Here is a 23,509-nt window from a genome sequence, read left to right on the forward strand (position 1 = left end):
GCTTACTCGTAAAAGCGGCGTGTCTTTCGCGTGACAAGCGTTGGTCAACTCGAACAGGCCCGATGGCATCCGCCAGACCGTCATCCCCCACATTGACTGCAGAGCTTATTGATCGAGAATAGCGTCTACTGCAGGTACAATGCAGGAACAAACGGTAAGTAAGACCCAAAACAACATGCAGGCTTATCGTGACCCTAACAAAAGAATTTCGCGGGATTTTCGTGCTGCAATCGCCCTGCATTATCGTAATGCTCGCTGTTGCATGTGAAGACGACGCAATTTCTAGAAGGCCACATCAGCGGGGCTCCCTTACGACTCAACAGGGTCTTGATGCGATTCAAGTTGAAGAAGGGCTCTTCCGTGGTATGGGCCGTGTCAGTTAGCGTGTGCGGCGTGGTCATGCCATAGCTTCGGCGCCGGGGAACGACGCATGGCTTCCATAGCATTGTCCCACTTGACTCTCTCTCCACTCCGTCAGCCCTGTCATTGGCCGAGACCCACGAAGCCCTGATCTTCGACCTTTCGAGGAAGTTTTCCAGCCTGGCGGGGTTGGGGCTTCCATCCCGCTCGCCCATGGTTTGACTATCGCGATGGTGTACTTTGACTCGCTAGCACGTCTATCGGAAGTACAGCCATGTGTGCCGGCTTGACCAACGACGAAAGCTAGTACACCGTGCCACTCAGGTTCCTGCGTTTGTTCCGTCATGCCGCGGGTCAATGTTACTTTTACGCGTTAGAAACGAAGTGTGGCTTCCGAGGCCCTAGATGGCCTGACTACACCGCGTCAGTATTTGCAAAGGTGTTTCTGTTGGTATGATGCGCACGAGGAGCCTCCCTGAAGACTTGACAAATCTGACGTATCGTTACCAAGGCACTGATACCGGGAAGGCCATCTTCTGGAACCGTGAAACCTCGTCAAGAGGCTGCCATTGCCGAAGAGGCAATGACAACGGCTATGTCACCCCAATGAGGCAGCTGGCAGATCGCTGAGCCCACCGCGTCGGGGTCTCAAGCACGGTCAGACAGTCTTCTAACGAAATTCGCGTTATGCTCAAGCAGGGTCAAGCTCGTCTGTAATCTCCCGAGAGCCCGCACAACTGGTCCCTGACCATGTGGCTTCTGGAATACTTCCCCACACTGATTCTCGGTGCTTGCTGCTGAATGCATGTGGATATGCTATGCGGTGTGAAGGTCCAGCCAGGGCGACCCTTCCTGCAAGACACCGCCTTGACATTGTTGAGGCCAGTGTCTCTTGCGAAAAACATCGGTTGCAGATTTGTCTCGTCTAGTCGAGACGGCAAGTGGGAACTCACGATATTCCGCGCTCTGGAGCCGTCATGGCTGTTGCCGAAGCTGCTGGCCTGAGAGCAGGCGGTCGAGGTTGCATCGCAGCGGGCTGGATCTCAACATGAGCCCGGTACACGTGGGATTCTATCGACAATGTCGGCATACGATAAGGCCGCGGTGAAACACGCGTGAATGTGGTTAGCATCAAGCCCCGGGAGGATAAGACCCGCGTTATTCAATGCTCTTAAGTTTCGACAGCTTCCATCCATCGCAAATCACTCGGCACGTCGCGCCTTGGCCGGTTATCGAAATCTCTGCGGACCCTCCATTGGTCACGACACGAGGCATCGACAGGCGATATCTGACCAACTCGGCGAACCCAAGACCACAAGTGCTCATGCCACCAGGGTCTTGCAACGCTGCGGGACAAACCGACTTTGGACGGCTAGTGACTGTGCTCCCCAACGTGTGGAAAGTCGCCGATTGAGCGCAGATCTTGGGCATACGAGCGCGTTGGTACGAAGATCGCAATTCAAAGTGACGCGCGTGAAGATGGAAATGCTCATTGTTCTCATCGACCACAAGATGGGGCGTGGTAGAGCAAGTAATTGTCATGAATGACTGAAACTGACGTAGCCTATTGACGTAAAGTTTGTCCCAGACCGGCAAATTGAGAGTCGTGATAACTTTGAGGATGCTGCCAGCCGAAGTGGCGTAGCGGCTGCAAGCAACCTGGTATTCACCGATTCTGTTCACTACTACTCGACGTCGTTATCAGCCGCGCCATACGGGCCGAATGACTCTGCTCACATGTACAGCCAAAAAGTGAGCGAAGCCGCCGTAGAGGAAAGGAAGTCCGAGTCGAGAACGCGACATCGAGAGCATGAAGCACGCACGTCGCAGTCCAGCGTCCGACCGAACATGTCCTGCTACGCTCAGACGCCGAAAGTACCTCCATGGCCGTTCCACGCATATGCCGAGGCGCCGGCTACCGCATGAATTCAAGTGCAAAGACACTTTGTTTCCTGGCATCCTCAGGCAAAAAGCCATCTTCTGGAAACACACAAATTTCCAAACCGCATAGACAGAGATGACAAGAATAGGACGTTCCCTGCATCCTCGTGGCCGCACCCCATCCATCTCATACAACATGCTCGCTGAAACGCGCGAAATCTCAACGGCGAATGATCTGAGGCAGCGACAGCGGATGTCCCCAAGTCGCCATACGTCCCTGGCACTGTGCCCGTCTCACAGGCCTGCGCGTGCTTTTCAAATCTGCGAAACACACAGGTGTCATCCAACGGTCGCGTCCAGCTTCCGCGACAAAGCCGCGACGCCGCAACAACCGCGCAGTAGTTCCGAACAGGAACATGTAACAGGCCTCAGAAGGTGGTGATGTTTGTAATCAGTCGCAGCCTAGGCCACGTATTACTCTTCCTATCAAATGTAAAATATCATCGCTGGCCATGAGGAAGAGAAGTCGCTCGACGGCGACGCGAAAAGGTTTTTTGAGGTTCTCTGATCCGCCGAAGCTTAGCCGACATCACGTGCGCGTCGGAGAAACGACAGCGCCGGCGCGCTAGTGAGGCAGCCATAAAAACTTCGCACCTCTGCGTACTGCTTCTGTTCTCTATGCGGCGCAGGACGATAGTCCGTTTCCCCGGTTGCTTGAGGGTCATACACCATGGCCCTTCCAGTGTCGTCGACCTGCCAGAGAGAACATATTGCACAATCTATCATATACACTTTGAGTGGGCGCCTGTTTCTAGTGGCGCCTTCTCTGGAAAAAGGTAGAACATCTTTTCGTGACGCGCAGCATTTGCTGCAGCAGTACGCTTTGTCGACCTTGGGTCTTCCAGGCGGCTGTTTGAAATGCAGATGTACTGCTTGCGCATTTGGTGATCAATATCTCATGTTGCCTTGAGCACACATATTTCACCTTCCCCAAGCTGGGTTAGCGCTATACCTACAGCAGTGAATATCTCGGTGTCAAAGTTCCCACAAGTGAGCGGTGCCGTTTGTTGCACTGCGACATATATGCCAAGTGGTGTGAGTTATTGGAGTCATGTCCGCAGATGTTCCGCAGTTTGGTGAGCGGAAATTGAGGATATATCGTTTTGACGACGGTGTGGCACCTGTGGTAGGACACGCGACGCCCGCTTTGATCTAAGCAATCCTTCTTGGTCTCATTAGTATTGTTATCAGGTGCTGCTATCGTTACGTCTCGATGGGTGTGAGTAATGACTACAAAGTGCCAAAATTACCCGGATGATGAAATATCTGTGTATATTCAGATATGCAAGCAACAAGAAAATTAAAGATTGTGAACAACCAAAGACCGCCAAAGTATCCAAATCTACTCAAATCTCACGTGGGTGAACGGGAGAAGCAGACTCGAGGTTGATTTCGCTCCCTTTTAGATTGTTGACAGACTATGGCTTATATGTTAATTGGAGCTTTACTTGACCTACCTTATCTTCCCTTACTCGTAATTTTTTTTAATATTATGCCAGCGTTCCACACAACAAAAAAAGCCTTCTCAAGTAGACGTCTTCTTACAACAGCGCAAGAACAAGAATCTGGAAAGACGTCGAGTGGGTAAAGATGTTGTTGCTCGTCGCAGCTATAACTACGTAATGACGAGCATGGCTAATTTCCTTTAGAATATCATCACGCACACAACGCACAAAATATTCCACTCGTTACCACAGTAACATTATTTGATGAATTTGAGACGCGAAAGAACATGCAACAGAACAGAGAAAGCTATGTTGATTTAATATGACTGGCCAGAGAGAAAACCTGATAAAAGCTTCGATCTCATTCATACATTAAAAAAAACCTGACGGATGGTTTCGACGCAACCATAGACACACATCTATATCGTACAAGGAACATACATCTCTCCAATGTCTTTCATCTAGCCAGCTTCTGTCTGTGTCTGCGTCTGAGTAGCAGGCTGTTGCGTACCCAGCAGCCTTTGCAGATCACCCAGTCCAGCACCAGCCCTCTTCTTCCTCTGCTTTCCACCCTCCTTCTCTGCAAATGCCAAACCCATCAACTTTCTCTTCTCTTCTTGAATACCCAATACACGCTCCTCCACACTTCCCTCAACCACTAATCGGAATACTGTCGTCTCGCGCTTCTGCCCCAGCCGATGCACGCGATCTACAGCTTGATCTTCGATGGCAGGCGCCCACCATGAATCTGCCATGATGACTTGGTTTGCGGCGACGAGATTAAGACCGACGCTGCATACGGCGAGCGAGGCGAGCATGATGGTTGTGGCTGGGTCGGAGTCTAGGGCTTCGAGGGCGACGTCACGTTGTGTTGCGGACATGGAGCCATCTATGCGGACGTACTTTAGACCATAGAGTGTGAGGTGTGGTTCTAGGATATCGAGAAAAGAAGTCCATTGGCTGAAGATGATTGTCTTGTTTGTCGGGTCGTTGGCTGATGCCCGAAGTATGTCGAGGAGGGCCTCGACTTTTGTGCTAGTGTTCTTCTCTAGAGATTCCTTATCTGCAATCTGGTCTTGTGTCAAAGGCGCTGGAGCGGCGCCAGATTTTTCCTTTGCAGGCTTGACAGTTGTGGTTGCAAGGGACTCAAGCTCGGCACGGCACATGGGGCACTTGTGTTGGGTTTCGATAACGCGTTCTACACAGGGCGTACAGAAGATGTGGGCGCATTTGGTTATGACCGGCTCCTTGTAAACGTCCAAACAGATCGGACAGTCTTCTTGTGATTCAATGGAAAGTCGAAGCATCTTCTGGAGCGCCGCTTTGTTCTCTTCTGTCAAATCGACAACGCCTTCTGCTTCAAGCTGCTTCATGATGGAGTCGAGACGCTCTTCACCCACCAGTTGCCAGTGGTTGCAAACTTGTCGCATTCGAAGCAACACTTCCAGGAGATGGCGATAAGTATCTCCGGCGTTTTTCTTCCCGATGTTGTGCTTATAAATGTCCAGCGTACCCTTGGCCTGAGCCTCCAAGGCATCATACTTCTCCTGTTCGTGTGGATGCAGCTTGATCTTGTGTACGTACTCAGAGAGCTCAGGTAGCCGTAGGTCGATGAACGACATCTCCTTCTTGCGACGTAGACAGACACCCGACATCAGCTGCTGGAGTACCTTGTGGCCCTGGACATCGCCTTGCATGACAGGGCGCATAATGGCACTGTGGAAGATTTCGAAAGAGTCGAGGCCACCCGAAAGACGCAAGAAACGAACTTGGGAGTAGAGATCTTTGAGATTGTTGATAATCGGCGTGCCGGTAAGTGTCCATCGAGATTGCGCCATCAGATTTGTAATGGCGATAGTCTTCTTCGCTTTCGGGTTCCTTATGCCATGACCCTCATCCAATATGACCCGACGCCACTTGATAGAGAAAGGTCCGGAACGCCGTGGGAGAGTAGGCTTCGTTTGCGAGTACCAATCAGAAGAGACAGATTCGTATGTGCTAATTACGACGTCGTAGTTCTCGATTGATTTGGGTGTGATGGGTTCCTTTCTCTGACCATGCCAGAACATGACACGAAGAGCGTGTTCAGGCTTGACATGCTTCTTTATCTGCGTGCTCCAGTTGCTCATTACTGATACGGGGGCAAGGATCAGCGTGGCGCCTGAGGAATCCTTTGCACGAACATTAAGTGCGCGGTCTGCCATAACAAGGGAGATGGTCTGGATAGTCTTGCCCAAGCCCATATCGTCGGCCAGTATACCCCCGGAAGCTAGTGCCGGATTCTGGATCGAGAAGCTTGTTGCGATATTTGTGAACGCATTTGGTATATGAGTGTGTCGTCGCCAAAGCTGGACTACGTCTTTGGTGCCTGAGGCTGGGAGCTTGGGGCTTTCTTTATCGAGCATCCACTGCAGACCTTGCAACTGGAAGGGGTGTAGCTCAGTAAGAAGAGTGTCGGGTTGGGGCGCTTGTGGCATTTTTGCCTGTTGGTGGTTAGTGAGTGGGCACAGAGGTTGCATAAGCACATTGCTTACTAGGTCTTCTTCTTTGATACCATACTCCTCAACCATCTCTTCGACATTCCTAGGGTTGAAGCGCACACTATCACCGAGGATATCCTCCATGCTAGGCCCTGGCCCGAGGCCGGAACCCTGCGAAGAACCAGCAGCATATTCGGCCATGCTGTTTTGCATGGCTTGGTCGGCACCAATGTCCACAACAGTAGCACCCTTCTTTTTGGCTTGTTTGGCGGCTTGCTTAGCTATTCGCTCGCGTTCCTTCGCGGCCGCAGCCTCCTTACGCTTTCGATCTGAAGCATGTCCAATAGGGAGTTTGTCACTTCGCATTCGTGCCATAAGAGTCTGCTGCACATCTGGATCATTGGTTCCGTACAGCTTAAGCTCGACCGGGCAGTCGTAGAAGCCCTTCTCCCCTGTAAGTTGCGCCTCAATGAGCAGACTGCGTTCGTCCATGTATCTGGCTAACTTGGCTGCGAGACCTCGTGGAAGGTGCCCAATCTGTTCGCCCTGCACATTGCTTACTTTGATCGCATTGCTGTCGTACTCGTTATGGGGTTCTCGCCTTAGTACCACCGTCTCACCGTTTGTTGCATATCCGTTGTAGTATCGCACACCCACAATCTTCCCATGCATTGCTCCGTATAGTACGAATTCGTATTGTTGCTGATTGTAGGCTTGTGTAGCATCCGGGACTTCCTGGGAGGCGTCGTCTTCTTCGTCTTCGTCTTCGTCTTCGTCTATGGAGATGGCTTCAGCTTGCGACGATCCAGATGTAGTGCGCTGCGCTTGGTTGAATGATGTACGCGCTTGTTTGCGTGCGCGGCGCGGGCTTGAAGAATGGGCATGAGAGTGTGCGTATCCTTGCGATGATGACGGGTACTGCGACGAACGACCGAAGGATTGCGACGAGTACGAGGGCGCGTCGTCGTCATCCCCTGTAAGATCAATGGCCTCATAGGCCGTTCGTTTGGGAGGCATTGCGCGTTGGGTTGGTAGACGTGAACGAATGCGGGGAGGCTTTATGACGTCTGTCGCAAGATGGTGTTCGCGAAACTTCGCGACCGTTGAACGGCTGGGGAGGAGACGATAAGGATCAGGATAAGGGCCCTGGTTCACGCTAGGGCGCGGAAGCATGTGACAGGGATTATCAGGAACGCTCCGATCATGGTTTCAAGAGGGGAAATGAGGAGATGCCAATGGCGATCCGCTATCCAAGGACGCGTCTAATATATATGACAGAGTCGAATGATTTGTCGCTGATGCCTGAGACGTGCGCGTGCTTAGCAAACAAACTGACACATCGTTTCTGGTACGGTAATACGCATTTTGCTCGATCTTGCATCGTACATTCATGCTCCTAAAGTTATACACCATTAAACAGCGCTTCATTCTCCCACCAACCTTCGTTGTACTCTTCTGATCTAGCTTGAGATTACGCACGCGATGGGAATGCACTTTCGCCCCATGGGTCGCAGTCGACACTGCCATCCCGCATCAGTCCATGTCTCATCAGAATTGAACAAACAGCGGCGGAAACAAGAAGAGGATGAACTGCACAATTGGCGGAATAGAGCCCAGAATGCCCCTGCACAGCTTGGCCATCCGCACGCTGCCCGTCTCCTTCTCCGCTTCGTAGTATCCGCAGACGATGCTTCCGATGAGCCAAAGTAGCAGCAAGGTCAGCATGATGGCGTACCAGGCGGCGTGCAGATGGTACGGATTGGTGCCCCAGGACTCCCAAAGGCTACGGAAGTTGTAGTAGATGATGCTCCGAACTGAGACGCCGTCGTATTGTAGTCTGTAGATCTTCTTCCATTTTACCCACTGTACAAAGAATCGAGTCAGCCATGTTGCTGTGGATGAACGGACCAAACAATTTGTTGCACAGTCGAATAGCAAGCGAAGAAGAAGCCAGAGCGATGGGCCGAGAGGAGCCCGACATACTCTGCCCCTGGCCTTTTCCTCTGCCAGCGCAAGTTCGTACGCTTCCGCAGCCTCCGCCTCTTCCTTTTCGCGGGCTTCAGCGAGAAAGTCTTCGATGTCGAGGATGAGGTATTTGGCGATGACGTCACGCTGTTTCTTGATCAGGGCGTCTTTGGCCTTTATCTCATCGGAGAGGGGCATTGTGATGTTACTGAGCGTATAGCACCTTGCGTGTGCTATAGTGAAGGCTGCTGTGGCGTGGTGGGGTTGTAAGACAAGGAGGAAGCGCGGCAGATGACCCCATTCTCTCTGGATCTCCTTTCGCTGGCCGCTTATCTGCTATCTTTCAGTGGAAGAAAGTGCGGACACCGAATGCTGAAGTCATGCTTGGGGAAGGAAGGTACGTCTCGGGTCGCCTCTGATACAGAAGCTGCCATGTCGCCATGTCCAGGTGAGAGCTCCCATTATCGAACCCAAACACTTGATTCGCCTCAAGTAGCGTTACAGGTTGAAAGCATAGCCTCAAGCCACAGCTAGATCCAAGTGTCTTGGTATTGTTTGTGGCATATCGGTCACTGCTAAGTCTTTCGGAAGGGGTACCCTTATTCCCAGCGAACATTGGTGACACGAAACGCCTTGGGCGTGTCGTCACACGACCAGAGGGCTGAGTGAATTGGCAGAGTTCAGGTGTGTTTAATGCCTGTGAAAATGTCTTGCTATTGTTCTGTCCAAGTTGATGAAAAGAGCGAGGTGGCCGTGGTTTTCTGCCAAGCAGCGGACATAAGCTCAAGTGCACCCCCACTATGGCCTTCAACTTCATTCGCGCCTGGCTCAAGGTCATCCTCCTGTCGCCATATCGTCTACTGCGCGCATTGCTAGCCACGACCGCAAATTCTGTTAACCCCAAGGCAAGAGGCATAAAGGGAAAGATGCCAAAATACTATCACGACGACGAGGCGTGGGCGGACATTGTGCCACTTCCACAGGATGACGGCGGCCTGCATCCACTCGCTGCCATCGCGTACTCGGAAGAATACAGCGAGGCCATGGGCTACCTGCGCGCCGTCATGGCGAAGAACGAGTTCAGCGAGAGAGTCCTTGGCCTTACTGAGCACATCATCAGCATGAACCCAGCACACTACACTGTCTGGTAAGTCCGACACTCGGTCGAGTCGCGGAGTTTCGGAGGAGACGCTGGTGTTCAGTCGCGCGAGGAGCTCTCCAACATCTGCACTACTAACACCCCGCAGGCTCTACCGCGCCAAAACCATCTCGGAGATCGGGCGATCACTGAAAGACGAAATCGCATGGCTCAACCCGACCGCACTCAAGCACCTCAAGAACTACCAGATCTGGCACCACCGCCATACCATCATCGACGAGCTCGGCTCATGCGAGGGCGAACCAGAATTCATAAACTCTATGCTGGAGCTTGACTCCAAGAACTACCATGTGTGGAGCTACAGGCAATGGTTGGTCAAGCGCTTCGATCTGTTTGACAAGCCTGAGGAGCTAGAGTGGACACACAGCATGATCGAGGAGGATGTGCGCAACAACTCTGCCTGGAATCATCGCTACTACCTAGTTGTTGGCGGCCGCGAGGGAAAGCCGAGTGCCGATCTTGTGGAACGGGAGATAGAGTATGTTTCTGTTGTCCCTATAAGCTGCTCGACTATACTAAGCCTACCAGGTACACCAAAGCAGCCATCCGGAAAGCTCCTCAGAACCAGAGCACATGGAACTACATCTTGGGCATCATTCGCGCAGCGGAACTTCCCAAGTCGACTCTCAAGGACTTTGCGGGTGAATTCGCTGATGTGCGGAAGCCAGACGATGTCCACTCGAGCCACGCCCTCGATCTTCTAGCGGACATATATGCGGAAGAAGAAGATAGCAAAGAGAATGCGGAGAAAGCCCTGGAGCTTTTGGCCACCAAGTACGACCCGATCCGCGCAAACTACTGGAACTTCAGGAAAGGCCTCCTCGATCACCCGAAGGTTGCTGCTTAAATCCCAGTGTTAGCGTAAACTTGAAAAGCATCACAGAGATACCCAATTAGCGTTTTTAATACCGTTTGCGGATCCGCGTCATGTGTTCGGACGTCCGCATGCAAACTTCATTCTGGGGAAGCCCTGTCTGAAATGACGATAGCTATCGAAGGAAAGCTGGATAGTGAAGGGAGCATGGACGCGTCTTCCACTGAAATGCGAGAGTTTTCCTTTCCGTCGGGGATCCCTCGCGCCAATTCCGCGACCCCATCGTGTCATCCTAACATCAGCCTCCCAGCCAACCCCGTCTTCACTGTTTCGCCGAGTTGTTATCGGTTCCGAGCCTTCTGGACTGACCACCCGCATGGACAGCTGATGCGCGTCCTCTGATAGGCAAGATGGCGCCAAGTCCACCACTGTTTCGAGGCGGCAAACCCAGGCAGAAAATAGTCCCGCCGTTGATAACCGCTTCTGGAAATCCAAACCCTGGCCCAAGCTGCTGAGTACCGGTCTCATGCTTGTGTCATTTTGCAGTGGCAGCGTGGTCGCTTGTTCCTTATCGAGTATCTATAGGGTAATTTATGCACTTTATAGGGTAATCGATACAACATATCGTAGATTCGGTGTGCCACCATGCTTCCTTACCCCTCTGGCCCATCGACATGGACACTAGGGTTGCGGGTGCTTGCGGAGCGATAAGAAATCATCGTAAAGATAAAGGAAAGGCTCTGGTGCCCTCGAATTCAGATCAACAAAGAGTTTCTGAACGTCAAACACCGAGCTTCTTGTCTACCTATTCCTGAGTCTACGCTTGCTTCTAATACCTTTCTGTGATACCCCATTCTGTTTCCATACTTCGTCATGGCTGTTAAGGAGTGCTACGTCAACGAGGAGCCCCAGCAAAGCCCTTGGGTGCAAACTCCGTTGAGAGAGTCGTACGCATTATCAGAAGCAGCAGGATGGTACGGTCACACTTCCTCTTCACCCGTTACCCCTCCACCCCTCCATGGCATATCATGTCATCAACTTTGAAGAAAAGGGAATTCTAAATCGTAGAAGCAGAATCTTCCTCAAGCTGGAGAATCTCCAACCCTCTGGATCATTCAAGTCAAGGTAAGCATTCGCCGATTGCAGACACTACCTAACACAAGTGCTAACACCTGGACAGAGGCATTGGCAACTACATCCTCCGCCGTCTCGAAGAACTCCCACAAGGCTCGCGCCCTCACATCTTCGCATCCAGCGGCGGCAATGCAGGGCTCGCTGCTGTTCACTCGGCTCGTGCTCTCAACTTGCCTTGCACTGTTGTCGTACCAACCTCCACAGCACCATTGATGGTAGCCAAGCTACGAGCAGCAGGTGCATATGAAGTCATTCAGTATGGTGCAGCTTGGAAAGATGCAGATGCATACCTTAAGGAGCACATCATACCCTACGTACGGAACCCTCTATATCCCAGACAAGGCGAGAGGCTGACACAATCTGCAGGCACAGACAGAAACCATCTACTGCCCACCCTTTGATCACCCAGATATCTGGCAAGGAAACAGTACCTGCATGGACGAGATCGCCGCTCAGCTTGGCGAGCCCGACGTGTTGATCTGCTCTGTCGGCGGCGGTGGTTTGATCAACGGTATCTGTCAATCCATGGACAACCATCAAATGAGCAAGACAACCATTCTCGCCTTGGAGACCGCTGGTGCCGAGAGCTTGAATGCAGCACTTCAAGCCAAGGAAGTTATCACATTGCCCAAGATCACATCCCAAGCAACAAGTCTAGGCATTGCCCGTGTGACAGACGCCACATACAAATATGCCCAGCGAGGCAACGTCCGAAGCGTAGTCCTACCTGACGCAGAAGCGGCTATGGGCTGCTGGCGTCTGGCAGACGACGAACGTATCATGGTCGAGCTCGCCTGCGGCATCAATGTTGCTCTTTGCTACGACGGCCGGCTCGAGAAAGCACTTGGTCGCCCCGTTCGACCAGAAGACAAAGTTGTGATTGTGCTTTGCGGAGGAAGCAATGTCACGAGTAAGATGTTGTGCGACTGGAGGAACGAGTACGCGTACATCGAGGAAGAGACTGAAGCAAGGAGGAGGAAGAGCGATTCTGCGCTTGGCAGTGAGACTCAGAGTGAGACTGGCAGTGTGAAGGATATGGATATGGGAAATGTACCCAGTGAGTACAGCAAGCCTATTGTGATCGAGGGTATTGAGGTTGAGTGTGTGGAGTGTTCCGGCTAGGAGTTACGTCCTCTCGTTTCTCTTCTCTTCTTACGAATTTCCTTTATAGATCACGTTATATATGTAAGCGCTTTCATGACGGCGTATAATGACAAAACCTTTCTGTTTTATTCTACCTGTCTTCAATCGTCACATTTTAGCTCAAGAGTTGTCCAAATGGGTGACGCATCCCCTCGTGACTTATGCGTGCCGTCCTTGCCGTTTAAGCATCCCTCCGGAAATTTCCCCACTATTCCGATGTACACCTAACGTCAGTCTGCAAGACCAAAGGCAAAACTGCTGAAATCTCAGAGACCGCGGTCTGCCACTATCAAAATTAACGTATCCCGCCCTTTCCCCCAAGCAGCAACATACCACTAGCAGAAAAGTTCAGGGAGATGAACATCTAGAACAATGACATCTCGTACGTGGGCCCTCAAAAATACCTCTAAGGAATGTCAGGAGGATATCTAACAAACAGCAAGACTATAGTTCCACAAAGGAAGGCGGCAGAAACACATATCCCCTCCCAGACAGCCTCAATTACGATGACGTCCTCGAGATTCTGCACAATCATTCTGTGCTGTCACAAATATTCTGGCCACATTCATCCGCCAGAGTCCGTATACAGCCAGGTTCTGTGTCAAGTATGTCGAACTTCCTTATTGAGAAAGATCGGTCGGAGTTCAAAGCGTCCTTGTGTAGCCAGCCAGACGGGGTAACGTGCACCGAAGAACTACCGCTAGGGCTCAAGGTAACAACAAAGTATGTGATAGCTGGGTGCGATCAAATTGCAAGAGAGCAGAGCGTGCATGATGAAAAGGGCGGGGCTGTGTCGACTTCAGATTTGCTCAGGTTGCCCATCACTCCGCTGGATCATCAACTCTATCTGGTTGAGCAGAGATTCGCAACTGCTTTCAAGCTGCTTACTCCGTGGATCCAAATGAAGCAAGGCACTCTTCCTAAGACGGAGAATCTAATGGAGGTGCTGAAAAAGTTGGGTGAATCTCAGAAAGATCTCATTTCTGCATTATCGGACTTGAACGGCATTGCAACATATGTGGCTCCACATACCTCGTATGAGAAGGCTAATGATGGATAGAAAGTGAGTATCCCAATTTGTGGCAGTACCAAAGCTTACAGGGTGTGGCAGACTTGGATGTCCAACAGGAGATGGTTGTTAGGCAGCAAAGCTGGGCTCGAATTCTTCGTTACCGCTGCTGACGTGAAAGACCTTAGCGAACTTTGTGAAATGCATGTCAATGTCACTTATAAAGCCAAAGGCAACCGGTTACATAATCGAACAAGAGTAGACTAACAAGCCAACAACGGCTGCGTATGCTTTGTTCTATTGTCTCGTACGCCCTAAACAAGAACTTTGTAAGCGGTAGCATTATTCTGTCCCCTAACGCTTTGTCTCACATGCACGTAACGTTCGACTCGACCTTGACTCTTAACTTGGTTCAAAATCTTCTATGCTATTGAGGTTTATCTGGGTGGACTCTCTCGTCGTTCATTCAGTCCCAGTCACTAATCTCACGTATCTGCTTCTCACCTCATTACCAATTGCTCTAGCATCGAACAAAAAGGCGAGTCTATCCACGAAATACCGAAAGCAGGAGCATACCTGATAGGACGATTCATTTTGCCATGGCTAACCCCCGGACAGTCATTAATCCCTTTACCAAGAATGAACACCGCATGAGGCGTAACACTAAAAGCACTAAATGGATCACAGCTGGCCCTTCAACAACAGCTGCAAGAAACATTGATGTTGAAAATCAAACCTCGAAACGCATTTTTCGAGAAATTATCTCGCCGAGCAGCGTCGAAGATACTTCTGTTAGGCGGCACGAGCCGCTGTCAATAATAAATGATTTCAAAACAACGCCACTAGAGTCTACTGCAGTTCGTACTAATGTCTCAAATCGGGACACTCCGTTATCAACACTCAAACTCATTGACTTCTCGATGCTCGAGCGAACTATGAAGGAACCGGAAGTGAATTTACCTCCTCATTGCCCAGCTTCAATAGACGACCATAACTCAAGCACCAACAGTTCATGGCAGAAACAGGATTTACACCAGTCGTATGTTACGGGTTCGGCTACATGCTCGAAGCACGTACACGCTCAGCCGCAAGCTACCGAACATTCAACGCCGTTGTTCCGCGCCGCTAAGGAGATCTACCAAGCAGGTCCTAAGGGCGAGGGGCAGAAAGTGTGGGAAGCGTATCAGCAGGCACGAAATCATAGACGAGCTAACGATGAACCATCTCAGAACATGTCATCTGAACCAACGACTAGGAAAATAAATACAGCATGCCTACCTCTTCCATCATCAACAAGCCCCAATGAAGCACTCTTCCCACCACTACGACCACGAACACCACAAAATCAAAGCGGACGCAAAGAAAAGGAATCTGGGAGTCCGGATCTGAGAAGAGACTCCGGCTTCTCCAGCTCGAGCTATGACGTGCCTGTAGCTATTCATAAGCATGTACAACGCATTGTCGATTTGAACAAACCTCTTCCTCCTGTTCCACCGATACAAGCGCCTCCAAAGGTACGAAATCCCAAGGACAGAACATCACGAGATGCTCAACAGTGCACTGAGAAAGAGACGGCCCATACGTGGTGGAAGCATTCGCCTTCTAAGGCACCTCAAACCTTGAAGTCCAAGATCTCTCATCCTGGTCCACTAATGATATTGGGCGAAGGTATCGCAGTTAATGTCGCTGCAGAGTGCGGTGGAGTTGGCGGACCTGCAGCTGCCGTGTCACTTCCCGTTACGCGCACCGGCGCTCCGTTACCTCGACCGCCTAGCATCCATGAGAGTAAGAAAGAGGACAGGCGGCCTTCGCCACGAGCTTTCCACTTCCCGACAATCCATCTTAGCCCCTCGAAGAGAATTGGCAAGGGTAGTGAGAAAGAAAAGGTAGACGAAAGCGATGATTCTTACACAATACATTGGCGCGGGAGACTTGTAGGTCCTGCGTACGAAGCTGGTAAGTCATTCAAGCAAACGGCGATGGAGACTCTAGACGGTGTACATGTAGGGAAGAAGAGAAAAACTTCGGATATCAGCTTCGCGTGCCAAGGAGTCGCAAACGAACAGCTGGACAGGTATCAAGTCAGCGAACAGTCATCGAGCGATGAGGAGGATGTGTTGGTTCCTGATCCGCTTTTTTACGCTAAAAATGCCGGAATGGACAGGAAGTTCAGTTAGTTCCATGCTGAAGCTGTAAATACTAAGGTCCTCTTGGCATCCGAGCCTATCTGTAGAGTGCGAGAATGAACCCACTGCGTCATTCTTGTCCTCGTCCTTTAGTCAGTTCATTGTAAAAATTCCAAGCAAGCATCATCGTGCCCTTGTATTCATTACCTACCCTCAATGGGGTTCGTCGTTTGACTAAAATTGCATCTTCTTGTCTGACGTCGAACTTCTACTTTTATCACGTCTCTTTCTTCCGACATCCATGTTGTATCGCCCTATGTAGTCTCCGTCACATATGGCTATTAATACCACTGTTCCTGGAAGGGCAGCGAGAGGAAAGGCAGAATCGGCCAAAGTGTCGTACGACCACACAAGTTTTCGGCCCCAGTGACGACAAATACATCAGAAAGCAGTGTGTCTTCCTGCACGAACAATATCAAAGCGACAAGGAAGAGGACGCACTCGAATGAGGTATTCCCAGCGAAAAGGAAGCGAGACTAAAAGAAGGTAAAATTGTTTCGAAACCGGTTACACGGCCGTTTAGGCCCCGGCTGATCACCTTGCATCCGGTGGGGAACGGATGGTCCCAGTGTAGTGAGATTATCGGCATGGGAATGAGGATATGCATGAAATAGGATATTATTAGGTTGATGAAGATGGGAGGTTGGTAAGACCTAGCTGCTAGCACGGCAAGTAGGAGTGGCAAAAGCGAGTGCAGGCGGCACGATGAAGCGAAGGGAGATGGGAATATTCTTGGGCTGTAGAGTGCAGAGATTTGGCTCAGACTCGTGCTCTCTGACATTCGTGGAAGGGCGTTGTTGTTTCGACTATGAGGTAGAGTGAGCTGAGACCGATAACTGCTTGCACCATGGGCATCTGCACGATGGGACGGCCCTGGGGCGTAGTCGGTGCGGCGGAATGGGCGCAGCCCATGGTAGCTTCTCTTCGCTCGAAAGATACACTCACGCAACGATGCCACCCACCAAGATCAACGTGGCCTCGTGAATTATTCGGATGCGCCAGCGGAAGGACGATAGTTCCCTGTTGGCAGCGTGCAGCATCGTTGCTATGGTCTCATACTACCCCACGATGCAGCCGTGGACCAAAATAACCGTGCAGCAAGAAACGAAACGAAACAAAACTACCTCAAGACAGTTAGAGGGCCGAGGGAATGCAGGCAAATGTCTGGATGGGGTGCTAGCGAGGCGATCCGAGAAGACTTGGCATAGGTTGTGCCTGGTCGTGCAGGCTCTAGCTGGGTGACGGCTCTGATAGGCGCAGAAGACCCTGGGCACACGATGCAGCAGCGCTCACATCACCACGTACCGGCATTGACAGTTGCTTACAGCCAAGGCGTCTTGAAATTGATCCAGACAGGCTGCTGATGAAGTGGCAGCGGACACGCGGATGGCTTTATGTCGTTGCAGCTGGCGTCACCAAGTTGGACCGAGTGTGCGACAGCGTCTGGTCTTTTGCGGTGCTGGAGAGAGTCGAAGTCGGCTTTGGACTCGACGGTGGTGTGGGCCGCTATCAAAGCGGGGCGGCGCCTTCCCTCTCGTCTTGGGAGCTCCTTCCCGCCGCCATTGGTCGTCAGATAATCCTGCGCGCTTCCCGCAAGCTTAATGTGCCCTAGCGCACACTCTGTTTAATGCACTGTCCCTGCACCCTTCAACCACTCACCGGCGACAATCACCATGTCGCGTTTTGCAGGCGTCAAACGTCTTGCACTTATTGGGTGTCAGCAAATCTATGCCCTGCCGACCGCGACGCTAACTCGCTGGGCAGACTTCGCTCCCGAGGGCACGAGGCGTGGTAGCATGGTCCCGTCTCTCGTTTTTCCTATACCTCTGAGGGTCCTCGCAACGGCTCGAGGCGCAAGAGAAGACACGCACGACTGACCCATCTGACAGCCGTGGGAGATAAACAGCCATCGCCACGCTGACAGACAGCATAAGCACCTTGTCAGACTTGCCCATAAACCAGCTTCTTCCCGCTGCAGTGTTCAGGCCTGGATGCGCATCGTTTGTAAATCGTTTATTGACTTCACCCGGGCGTCTATTTCTGGGCCACCACTCCCCTCTCTCCTCTGCGCGCCATTGGCATCCAGCTCGTCTCCCAAGACAGCCTATCAGACGGCCACCTGCAGTACTCCCAGCAGCCTTCTTCTAGGCGCCATACATTTAGAACGTTGTAAGTACCCGCCCGCTTTCCCATCGCAACCTTCTCCACCTGCTACCATCCGTGCTCCCCCACTATCCAATCCTCGACCGTTCCCTCTTCCAAGCGCCCCGAGTCTATAAGCCCAGCGCTTCGCCCATTGCCAGACCTTTTCTTTTCTCCAGCAGGTCTCTTATTGTAATACGTCGTGCGTCTTTTATCAAGTGTCTCTCTTAACCTCTTGCGACTGGTCTAAGCTGGGCTGGATTCTAGTCGTTGTCGTTTTGTTGCACATTCCTACCTGTCTCTCATCCGTCTCCACTACATGAAAGCCTCCAACTTCCTCGAGTGAACCTTGGAAAGTTTTAGAATGGCCGCCAACGATAAGAAGATTACCCAGATTACGATTGAAAGACGAAGCTCCAAAGACTCTCTCGACGTCAGGACACCACGCACAGCACGCTTCGCCGAAGCAACATCAGTCCACTCGCCGGTTGATCCTCCTCGGTCACCTCTCGAGTACCCAACCAACCACTACAAGCCACAACCTCAGATCGCAGATACAGGCTTCGGCTACATGCAATCCGTCGAGATGGAAGAGACCGATCGGAGGTACCTTCCTCCACCAACGCCAAAGACTCCCCTCAAGAGCGCGTTGAAGTCGCCTGGCGCTCCTCCACGGACACCAGGTGGTGCAATGTCAATCATGAGCCCTACCTTTCGGGAAGAGCATCAGCTTGAGAAGCGGGAGGCATTGACGGACAGGGAGCAAGCAAAGGACTTGGTACGTCTGTGGTCAATATTGAGTTCAGTACAGTTGCTAACAATACCTAGAAAATCAAAGTTCGTGTTCGACTAGCTAAAATCTTCCTGCGAGGCATCAACTTTGCTTGCTCGCTCATTGTTCTTGCCATGGTTGCAAGTGCTTTCGCTATCTTCAACGCCACAAAGACTCTCGCGCCAAGGAACGGCCTACCACCATGGGCCGACAACACCAAAGTTTGGCCTCAAATCCTCTTGCTCTCGATCGCCTGTGTTTCTCTGGTTATGTCCATCTTCGTCATCATCGCCTACTGGAGAGGAGGTCATCATCGGGCTGAAAAGGTTGCCGCGTACTACACAGTCTTTGCTGTCGGGTTTTTCATCTTCAGTATCGTCATGTGGGGTGTTGGTGCAGCCGCGTTCAACCAAAGTAAAGCGCAGAACAACAACAAGGATATGTGGGGCTGGTCTTGCGTTGACAACAAGCGACGACACCTTTTCGAAGACGACATTGCTTATGGCCTTGTCTGCCGTCTCCAGGTAAGCACAATACCTTTGTTACGATAAAGGAAGCCAGGTACTAACAATCTACTAGAACTGGGCGCTTGTCTGCTGCATCATCGAAGTCGTAATCGAGGTTCTTGTTATCGCCATCTACGGAATCGTCTTCTACCGCTTCTGGTCCAAGCGCAAGCTTCGCAAGTCCATGGCCATGCGCGACCGTGCCCGATCTGATCTCTACCTTGCCCAGCTCCGCTCGCAATCTGCACCCAATACCCCTGGCTTTGGTCCCATGTCTCCCCGCTCAGGCGGTTGGCGCCCACCTCCAGGCCACCCAATGTACGTTGACCCGCACTCTGCAGCGGAAGCTGGCGAGAGCGACAAGGTGCAGTACGCATACGCGCGCGAGATTGCCCAACCCCAGCCATTCACCCTCCAGGCGCCGCCTATCAAGGTCACTGGTGCAACACCAAGAATGGAGCAAGACGGCTTCGATTCTGCACCAGTACGGACTGGCACCGTATCGCCACCACTACCATCCCCAGGATTCCAAGAAAGGAGGAACGATCACGTCGATGCCGCACCAGGTGAACAGCAGTATGCTGCTGTTCCCATCCCCGGTGCTTACACACCGCTAGCATCGCCTTCATACCCACCACCACAGCAACAGCAGCCCACTGGCTTTGACTTTGGGTCTTCAGTGACCGGTCAGCGATAAGCTTTTGAGCTTGCTGTTCGCGCGTGTGTATGTTGATTTGTTGATTTAGCGCGCATCGTACCCTTTCTCTTCTCAATCAATCTGGAATCTGGTTGCATGGATTTTGCGAAACGATATCAGGAAATGTACATTCTTCCACCTTTTCAAGCGAGGCTTCGGCCTGGGCTTATTTTTTCCTTTGTTTTACTGTCTATCGCTAATCTGGTCGGTGTTCTTGGGCTGGGATTTTAAGATACCTTTGAAGTAAAATGCCTCTTCACTACGCCTCTCGTTGTATGACATGGGGGTTGTGGAATTACTACAACAGAACAGAGTAGAATAAGATTTATCGCGATCTCTGAGAATGCTAGATGCAATATCAAGATCTTGCCTTTCGTACATCATTGTTCTTTTTGTGCATATGTCGTGATTGATGCTACTACAATCTTCAATACATAATGTAACACAGACTTCGACATTATTTCCTTTTGCGTCACGTGTCTATCGAACCATTGCATTACTCCCACCATCTTCCAATCCCTCTCAAATTAACGCAAACCCACGCCTCACAATTAATGTCAAGCACTACGCCACGCACACAGCCTGAGCGTCACGCCAAACTACTCCGCTGTGATCCAAGGCCGCAGAACAGGCCTACAGGGTTTGCAACCGCCCAGCTCTCTTTAACGCTCGGGATGCCTGTGGCACAGCGCATGAACATGCGATTACGCAATGGCGTGGCTGAGCACCGAGTGGACTTGAGGATATATGTTCAACGACGATATATTTATCATGTATTTACCATGACTACATGACTAGTTTTAGGTGGATCATTTTGTGTAAAGAGATAGTGCTAGGACGAACATCGTCACGATCAGAAGACGTCTATCCATTGAGCATGCAAGCATAAAGTGACAAGATACTCATGAATCGTTGTCATATGTGGAGGGCCTAGCCTTCGTAGAGGTGTCGCTTGCGAATCTAGACGGAATGTTCATCGTGACCTAAATCTCGTAATGCACAGCCATCACACTCGTCCAGCACAGACATGTAGATCAAGTGTTGATGGCATTGAGGTATCTGGGTGTACTAGTCGGACCCTGTCATGTCAGTACAACACAAACAGACACATCACATGCGACAGCAAAGAGCATGAGGATGATCACACAATGGTTATGCGGAACATTCACCAAAGTGAAGCCTCCATTGCTTTTGTGATCGTAGACCCGCTCGTTAGAGACAAGGTCGCTCCATTGATAGGCCGCAAGTTCAATGCTTGCTCTTTTGTAAGATACATTCCAGGACTCCGTAGGACCGAACCCCCCGAGACCGAAAATGCTGGTGATCGTGCAAAATCTTCACTTCGTTCCTTTCCCCCCAAATCGACGATACGTTTATCGGACGATACCCTCGAATCGGTTCTTGTACCACTTGATGGTCTCCTGTTGGTTGACCTTGTGGGAAGCGCCGATCTTGCTCTGGCACCTCCTGCGCTTGGCAACACGCTCACCGGGGCGGGTCATGCAGACGTAGAAGTCCATACCGTAGATACTGCTCCAGTCAGCCAATGTTTCCCTCTCTCACTCAGGATCCAGATTCCACATACCCAATGCTGGGGTCGTACTTGATACCCAAGTCGATGTGCTCGCTGATACCGAAACCGAAGTTGCCAGACTCTGAGAAGTTGCGCTTGCGGAGCTCGTACTCCTTGACCTTGAGACCACGCTCGAGGATCTCCTCGGCCTTGGGGCCACGGACGGTGACGTGGACGGCGATCTTTTCGTTCCTTCGGATACCGAAAGTACGGACGGTGTAGCGGGCCTTGGAGTAGACGGGAGTTTGACCGGACAGCTGCTCGAGCACCTTGGCGGCACGAGTGAGACGATCACCAGACTCGCCGACGGAGATGTTGAGGACGAGCTTCTGGATGCGGAGCTCCCGCATGGGGTTGGAGGCCTTGGAGTCGGACTGTCATGGCTGTTAGTTTGCGCAGAGCAATTGGCGATGGTGGTGCGGTGCGTACCATGGTGATGACTGCGGAGGTTAGTAGTCGTTGGGTGGGTTGTCGTGTCGCTGGTGTTGAAGTCGCGGTAAAATGATTTTGGCACCTGGGAGCGGATGTGTGCGAAGCGAGCCAAGCCCGCCGTGCACGTGCCAGGCCGCGATGCGGTAGCTACGAACTCTTTGATCGCGAACAAACAGCTCTATACGCCCCGCCCATTGCCAACGTCGAGGGGACAATCTCTCCATACTCTTACCCACCCGTCTTCTGAGCTTCCAGTCGTCCTCGGACGCGCACTACCAATCATGTCTGGCGCCGCAAACCGACAGGGAAAGATGGTAAGTAAATCTGCCTAGCAGCTCGAGTCCTTGGCCTGAGAGAAGACGCGCATAGAAACTGACTGACGCCTGGTGATATAGCAAAATCTAGTAAGCGCTCCAGATTCCGCTCATAGTCGCATGCAACTCACAGAACCAGATCAACTACCGCATGAAAGTTACTCTGCAGGATGGCAGACAAATGGTCGGGCAGATGCTCGCATTCGACAAGGTCAGCGTCGCCCGCCGTTTCCCCCTCTACTCTGCTGACCAGCTCTGCAGCACATGAACCTCGTTCTCGCCGACACAGAAGAGTTCCGACGCACACGAAGAAGGGGCAAGGCCGCACCCGGCGCAACCCAGCAAGTCACCGAGACTGAAGAGCGACGCGCAATTGGACTTACCATCATTCGTGGCGCGCATGTAATCTCGTTATCTGTCGACGGACCACCGCCTGCAGACCCTGCCGCGCGACTTGGCGCGAGCGCTGGAGGACCATCTACTGCTGCCGCGCTGGCTGCAGGACCCGGTGTTGCTCGTCCTGCCGGACGTGGTCTCCCAGTCGGTCTTACTGGGCCAGCTCCTGGTGTTGGAGGCCCCGGCCCTGGGTTCGGAGGCGGTTTCCCAGGCGCACCTGGAGGCTTCGGAGGCCCGCCTGGCTTCCCTGGTCGTGGCGGCCCTCCAGGTGGACCACGTACGTTCCCCTTGAGCATATCTTGAGAACACCTGCTAACCATCTACAGCTGGATTCCCTCCCGCTGGTGGACCTCCCGGATTCGGAGCACCACCAGGCTTCGGTGGACCGCCCGGCTTCCCTGGTCGTGGTGGACCTCCTGGTTTCGGTGGCAGATAAAAGGACAATGAACGATCATAATGAAATATCGCTAGAAAGATTTGGCATTGGACCATCGAACACGGCGCGTGCCCATACCACACATCTCAGGAGATACCTTGGAAGAGGACCAAACTCACGTCCAACACGTCGCAAGGGACTGCGTATCCCTAAATTGCGTTACAATCAGCGATTGTGAGGAGCACCGGCAGAGCGAGATACCAAGTTCAAAAGTGTACTGAGATTTGGTTGAGGAACAGGAAATATACCACTGGCTTAAATGCATTCACAAGAAACAGTCGCATCATTTCACCATAAGACATGACTGTAGCTCCAATCATCCAAGTCCAAATGTACCCATATCTTGAGTGTCTGTCATAGTGAGATGAATGAGTCCCTAGCTTCATACCCTATCTTATGCAACACTAGAGAGGTAGCGTGCAATTCGCCGACCGTACAAAAGTGACCCATGTGTAATCGTTCCAGTCACTTGTTCTATTTCCTCGTATCTCCGGCTGCATCAATGTGCACGTGAAGTCCTTCCCGTTGTCGGAAGCCCTTTGCGGTTCCCGGTCCCTGTTCGTTCGGCCCCAATTATTGCTTGGCATCTAAACCGTCCGTCGTGC

General features: G+C 51.8%; 10 protein-coding genes across 10 annotated transcripts; 7 read left to right on the top strand and 3 right to left on the bottom strand.

Moving 5' to 3' along the window:
- Window positions 1-1,525: 1,525 nt before the first annotated feature.
- CC77DRAFT_1049589 (hypothetical protein) lies at window positions 1,526-2,751 on the top strand (the record flags this gene model as incomplete). The annotated part of the gene is made up of 2 exons (XM_018527583.1): window positions 1,526-1,753; window positions 1,924-2,751. 2 exons carry the CDS (start codon window positions 1,526-1,528, stop codon window positions 2,284-2,286), a joined length of 591 nt encoding a protein of 196 aa, XP_018386372.1. The 3' UTR covers window positions 2,287-2,751.
- A 1,290-nt stretch (window positions 2,752-4,041) lies between these two features.
- CC77DRAFT_1019765 (hypothetical protein) lies at window positions 4,042-7,496 on the bottom strand. The gene is made up of 2 exons (XM_018524899.1): window positions 6,281-7,496; window positions 4,042-6,229 (listed from the first exon to the last, which is right to left on the bottom strand). Exons 1-2 carry the CDS (start codon window positions 7,241-7,243, stop codon window positions 4,208-4,210), a joined length of 2,985 nt encoding a protein of 994 aa, XP_018386373.1. The 5' UTR covers window positions 7,244-7,496; the 3' UTR covers window positions 4,042-4,207.
- Window positions 7,497-7,505: 9 nt separating this feature from the next.
- CC77DRAFT_1094172 (hypothetical protein) lies at window positions 7,506-8,389 on the bottom strand (the record flags this gene model as incomplete). Its single annotated transcript, XM_018529722.1, has 2 exons — window positions 7,506-8,089; window positions 8,210-8,389. 2 exons carry the CDS (start codon window positions 8,387-8,389, stop codon window positions 7,775-7,777), a joined length of 495 nt encoding a protein of 164 aa, XP_018386374.1. The 3' UTR covers window positions 7,506-7,774.
- Window positions 8,390-8,690: 301 nt separating this feature from the next.
- Window positions 8,691-10,236, top strand: CC77DRAFT_843724 (protein prenylyltransferase). The gene is made up of 3 exons (XM_018533385.1): window positions 8,691-9,338; window positions 9,439-9,828; window positions 9,879-10,236. Exons 1-3 carry the CDS (start codon window positions 8,992-8,994, stop codon window positions 10,195-10,197), a joined length of 1,056 nt encoding a protein of 351 aa, XP_018386375.1. The 5' UTR covers window positions 8,691-8,991; the 3' UTR covers window positions 10,198-10,236.
- Window positions 10,237-10,985: 749 nt separating this feature from the next.
- CC77DRAFT_1019768 (tryptophan synthase beta subunit-like PLP-dependent enzyme) lies at window positions 10,986-12,504 on the top strand. The gene is made up of 4 exons (XM_018524900.1): window positions 10,986-11,138; window positions 11,236-11,289; window positions 11,345-11,612; window positions 11,665-12,504. Exons 1-4 carry the CDS (start codon window positions 11,038-11,040, stop codon window positions 12,418-12,420), a joined length of 1,179 nt encoding a protein of 392 aa, XP_018386376.1. The 5' UTR covers window positions 10,986-11,037; the 3' UTR covers window positions 12,421-12,504.
- Window positions 12,505-12,535: 31 nt separating this feature from the next.
- On the top strand, window positions 12,536-13,607 carry CC77DRAFT_843768 (hypothetical protein). Its single transcript, XM_018533386.1, has 3 exons — window positions 12,536-12,823; window positions 12,885-13,504; window positions 13,553-13,607. The coding sequence occupies exons 1-2, from the start codon at window positions 12,814-12,816 to the stop codon at window positions 13,499-13,501; spliced, it is 627 nt and encodes a 208-aa protein (XP_018386377.1). The 5' UTR covers window positions 12,536-12,813; the 3' UTR covers window positions 13,502-13,504; window positions 13,553-13,607.
- Window positions 13,608-13,891: 284 nt separating this feature from the next.
- On the top strand, window positions 13,892-15,627 carry CC77DRAFT_1088963 (hypothetical protein; the record flags this gene model as incomplete). The annotated part of the gene is made up of 3 exons (XM_018529476.1): window positions 13,892-14,339; window positions 14,451-15,206; window positions 15,381-15,627. Exons 1-3 carry the CDS (start codon window positions 14,050-14,052, stop codon window positions 15,625-15,627), a joined length of 1,293 nt encoding a protein of 430 aa, XP_018386378.1. The 5' UTR covers window positions 13,892-14,049.
- A 2,229-nt stretch (window positions 15,628-17,856) lies between these two features.
- Window positions 17,857-20,078, top strand: CC77DRAFT_987581 (hypothetical protein). Its single transcript, XM_018536252.1, has 3 exons — window positions 17,857-18,556; window positions 18,607-19,074; window positions 19,130-20,078. The coding sequence occupies exons 1-3, from the start codon at window positions 18,143-18,145 to the stop codon at window positions 19,751-19,753; spliced, it is 1,506 nt and encodes a 501-aa protein (XP_018386379.1). The 5' UTR covers window positions 17,857-18,142; the 3' UTR covers window positions 19,754-20,078.
- Window positions 20,079-21,126: 1,048 nt separating this feature from the next.
- CC77DRAFT_1030610 (60S ribosomal protein L11) lies at window positions 21,127-21,758 on the bottom strand (the record flags this gene model as incomplete). Its single annotated transcript, XM_018526599.1, has 3 exons — window positions 21,127-21,283; window positions 21,339-21,700; window positions 21,756-21,758. 3 exons carry the CDS (start codon window positions 21,756-21,758, stop codon window positions 21,127-21,129), a joined length of 522 nt encoding a protein of 173 aa, XP_018386380.1.
- Window positions 21,725-23,293, top strand: CC77DRAFT_1019772 (Sm-like ribonucleo protein). The gene is made up of 5 exons (XM_018524901.1): window positions 21,725-22,072; window positions 22,154-22,162; window positions 22,212-22,283; window positions 22,334-22,745; window positions 22,795-23,293. The coding sequence occupies exons 1-5, from the start codon at window positions 21,851-21,853 to the stop codon at window positions 22,902-22,904; spliced, it is 825 nt and encodes a 274-aa protein (XP_018386381.1). The 5' UTR covers window positions 21,725-21,850; the 3' UTR covers window positions 22,905-23,293.
- Window positions 23,294-23,509: the final 216 nt, after the last annotated feature.

The sequence above is a fragment of the Alternaria alternata genome, assembly GCF_001642055.1.
Source record: "Alternaria alternata strain SRC1lrK2f unplaced genomic scaffold CC77scaffold_9, whole genome shotgun sequence".
Taxonomy (NCBI): Eukaryota; Fungi; Ascomycota; class Dothideomycetes; order Pleosporales; family Pleosporaceae; genus Alternaria; species Alternaria alternata.

Coding starts and splice junctions, on each gene's coding strand:
- CC77DRAFT_1019765 (XM_018524899.1), bottom strand. CDS start 7,243: ATGCCTCCCAAACGAACGGCCTATGAGGCCATTGATCTTACAGGGGAT. Junction 6,230..6,280: donor GTATCAAAGAAGAAGACCTA/GTAAGCAATGTG, acceptor AACCACCAACAG/GCAAAAATGCCACAAGCGCC.
- CC77DRAFT_843724 (XM_018533385.1), top strand. CDS start 8,992: ATGGCCTTCAACTTCATTCGCGCCTGGCTCAAGGTCATCCTCCTGTCG. Junction 9,339..9,438: donor CCAGCACACTACACTGTCTG/GTAAGTCCGACA, acceptor AACACCCCGCAG/GCTCTACCGCGCCAAAACCA. Junction 9,829..9,878: donor CTTGTGGAACGGGAGATAGA/GTATGTTTCTGT, acceptor TAAGCCTACCAG/GTACACCAAAGCAGCCATCC.
- CC77DRAFT_1019768 (XM_018524900.1), top strand. CDS start 11,038: ATGGCTGTTAAGGAGTGCTACGTCAACGAGGAGCCCCAGCAAAGCCCT. Junction 11,290..11,344: donor TCTGGATCATTCAAGTCAAG/GTAAGCATTCGC, acceptor ACACCTGGACAG/AGGCATTGGCAACTACATCC. Junction 11,613..11,664: donor AGGAGCACATCATACCCTAC/GTACGGAACCCT, acceptor CACAATCTGCAG/GCACAGACAGAAACCATCTA.
- CC77DRAFT_987581 (XM_018536252.1), top strand. CDS start 18,143: ATGGCCGCCAACGATAAGAAGATTACCCAGATTACGATTGAAAGACGA. Junction 18,557..18,606: donor GGGAGCAAGCAAAGGACTTG/GTACGTCTGTGG, acceptor AACAATACCTAG/AAAATCAAAGTTCGTGTTCG. Junction 19,075..19,129: donor GCCTTGTCTGCCGTCTCCAG/GTAAGCACAATA, acceptor ACAATCTACTAG/AACTGGGCGCTTGTCTGCTG.
- CC77DRAFT_1019772 (XM_018524901.1), top strand. CDS start 21,851: ATGTGTGCGAAGCGAGCCAAGCCCGCCGTGCACGTGCCAGGCCGCGAT. Junction 22,284..22,333: donor AGATGCTCGCATTCGACAAG/GTCAGCGTCGCC, acceptor CCAGCTCTGCAG/CACATGAACCTCGTTCTCGC. Junction 22,746..22,794: donor CGGCCCTCCAGGTGGACCAC/GTACGTTCCCCT, acceptor AACCATCTACAG/CTGGATTCCCTCCCGCTGGT.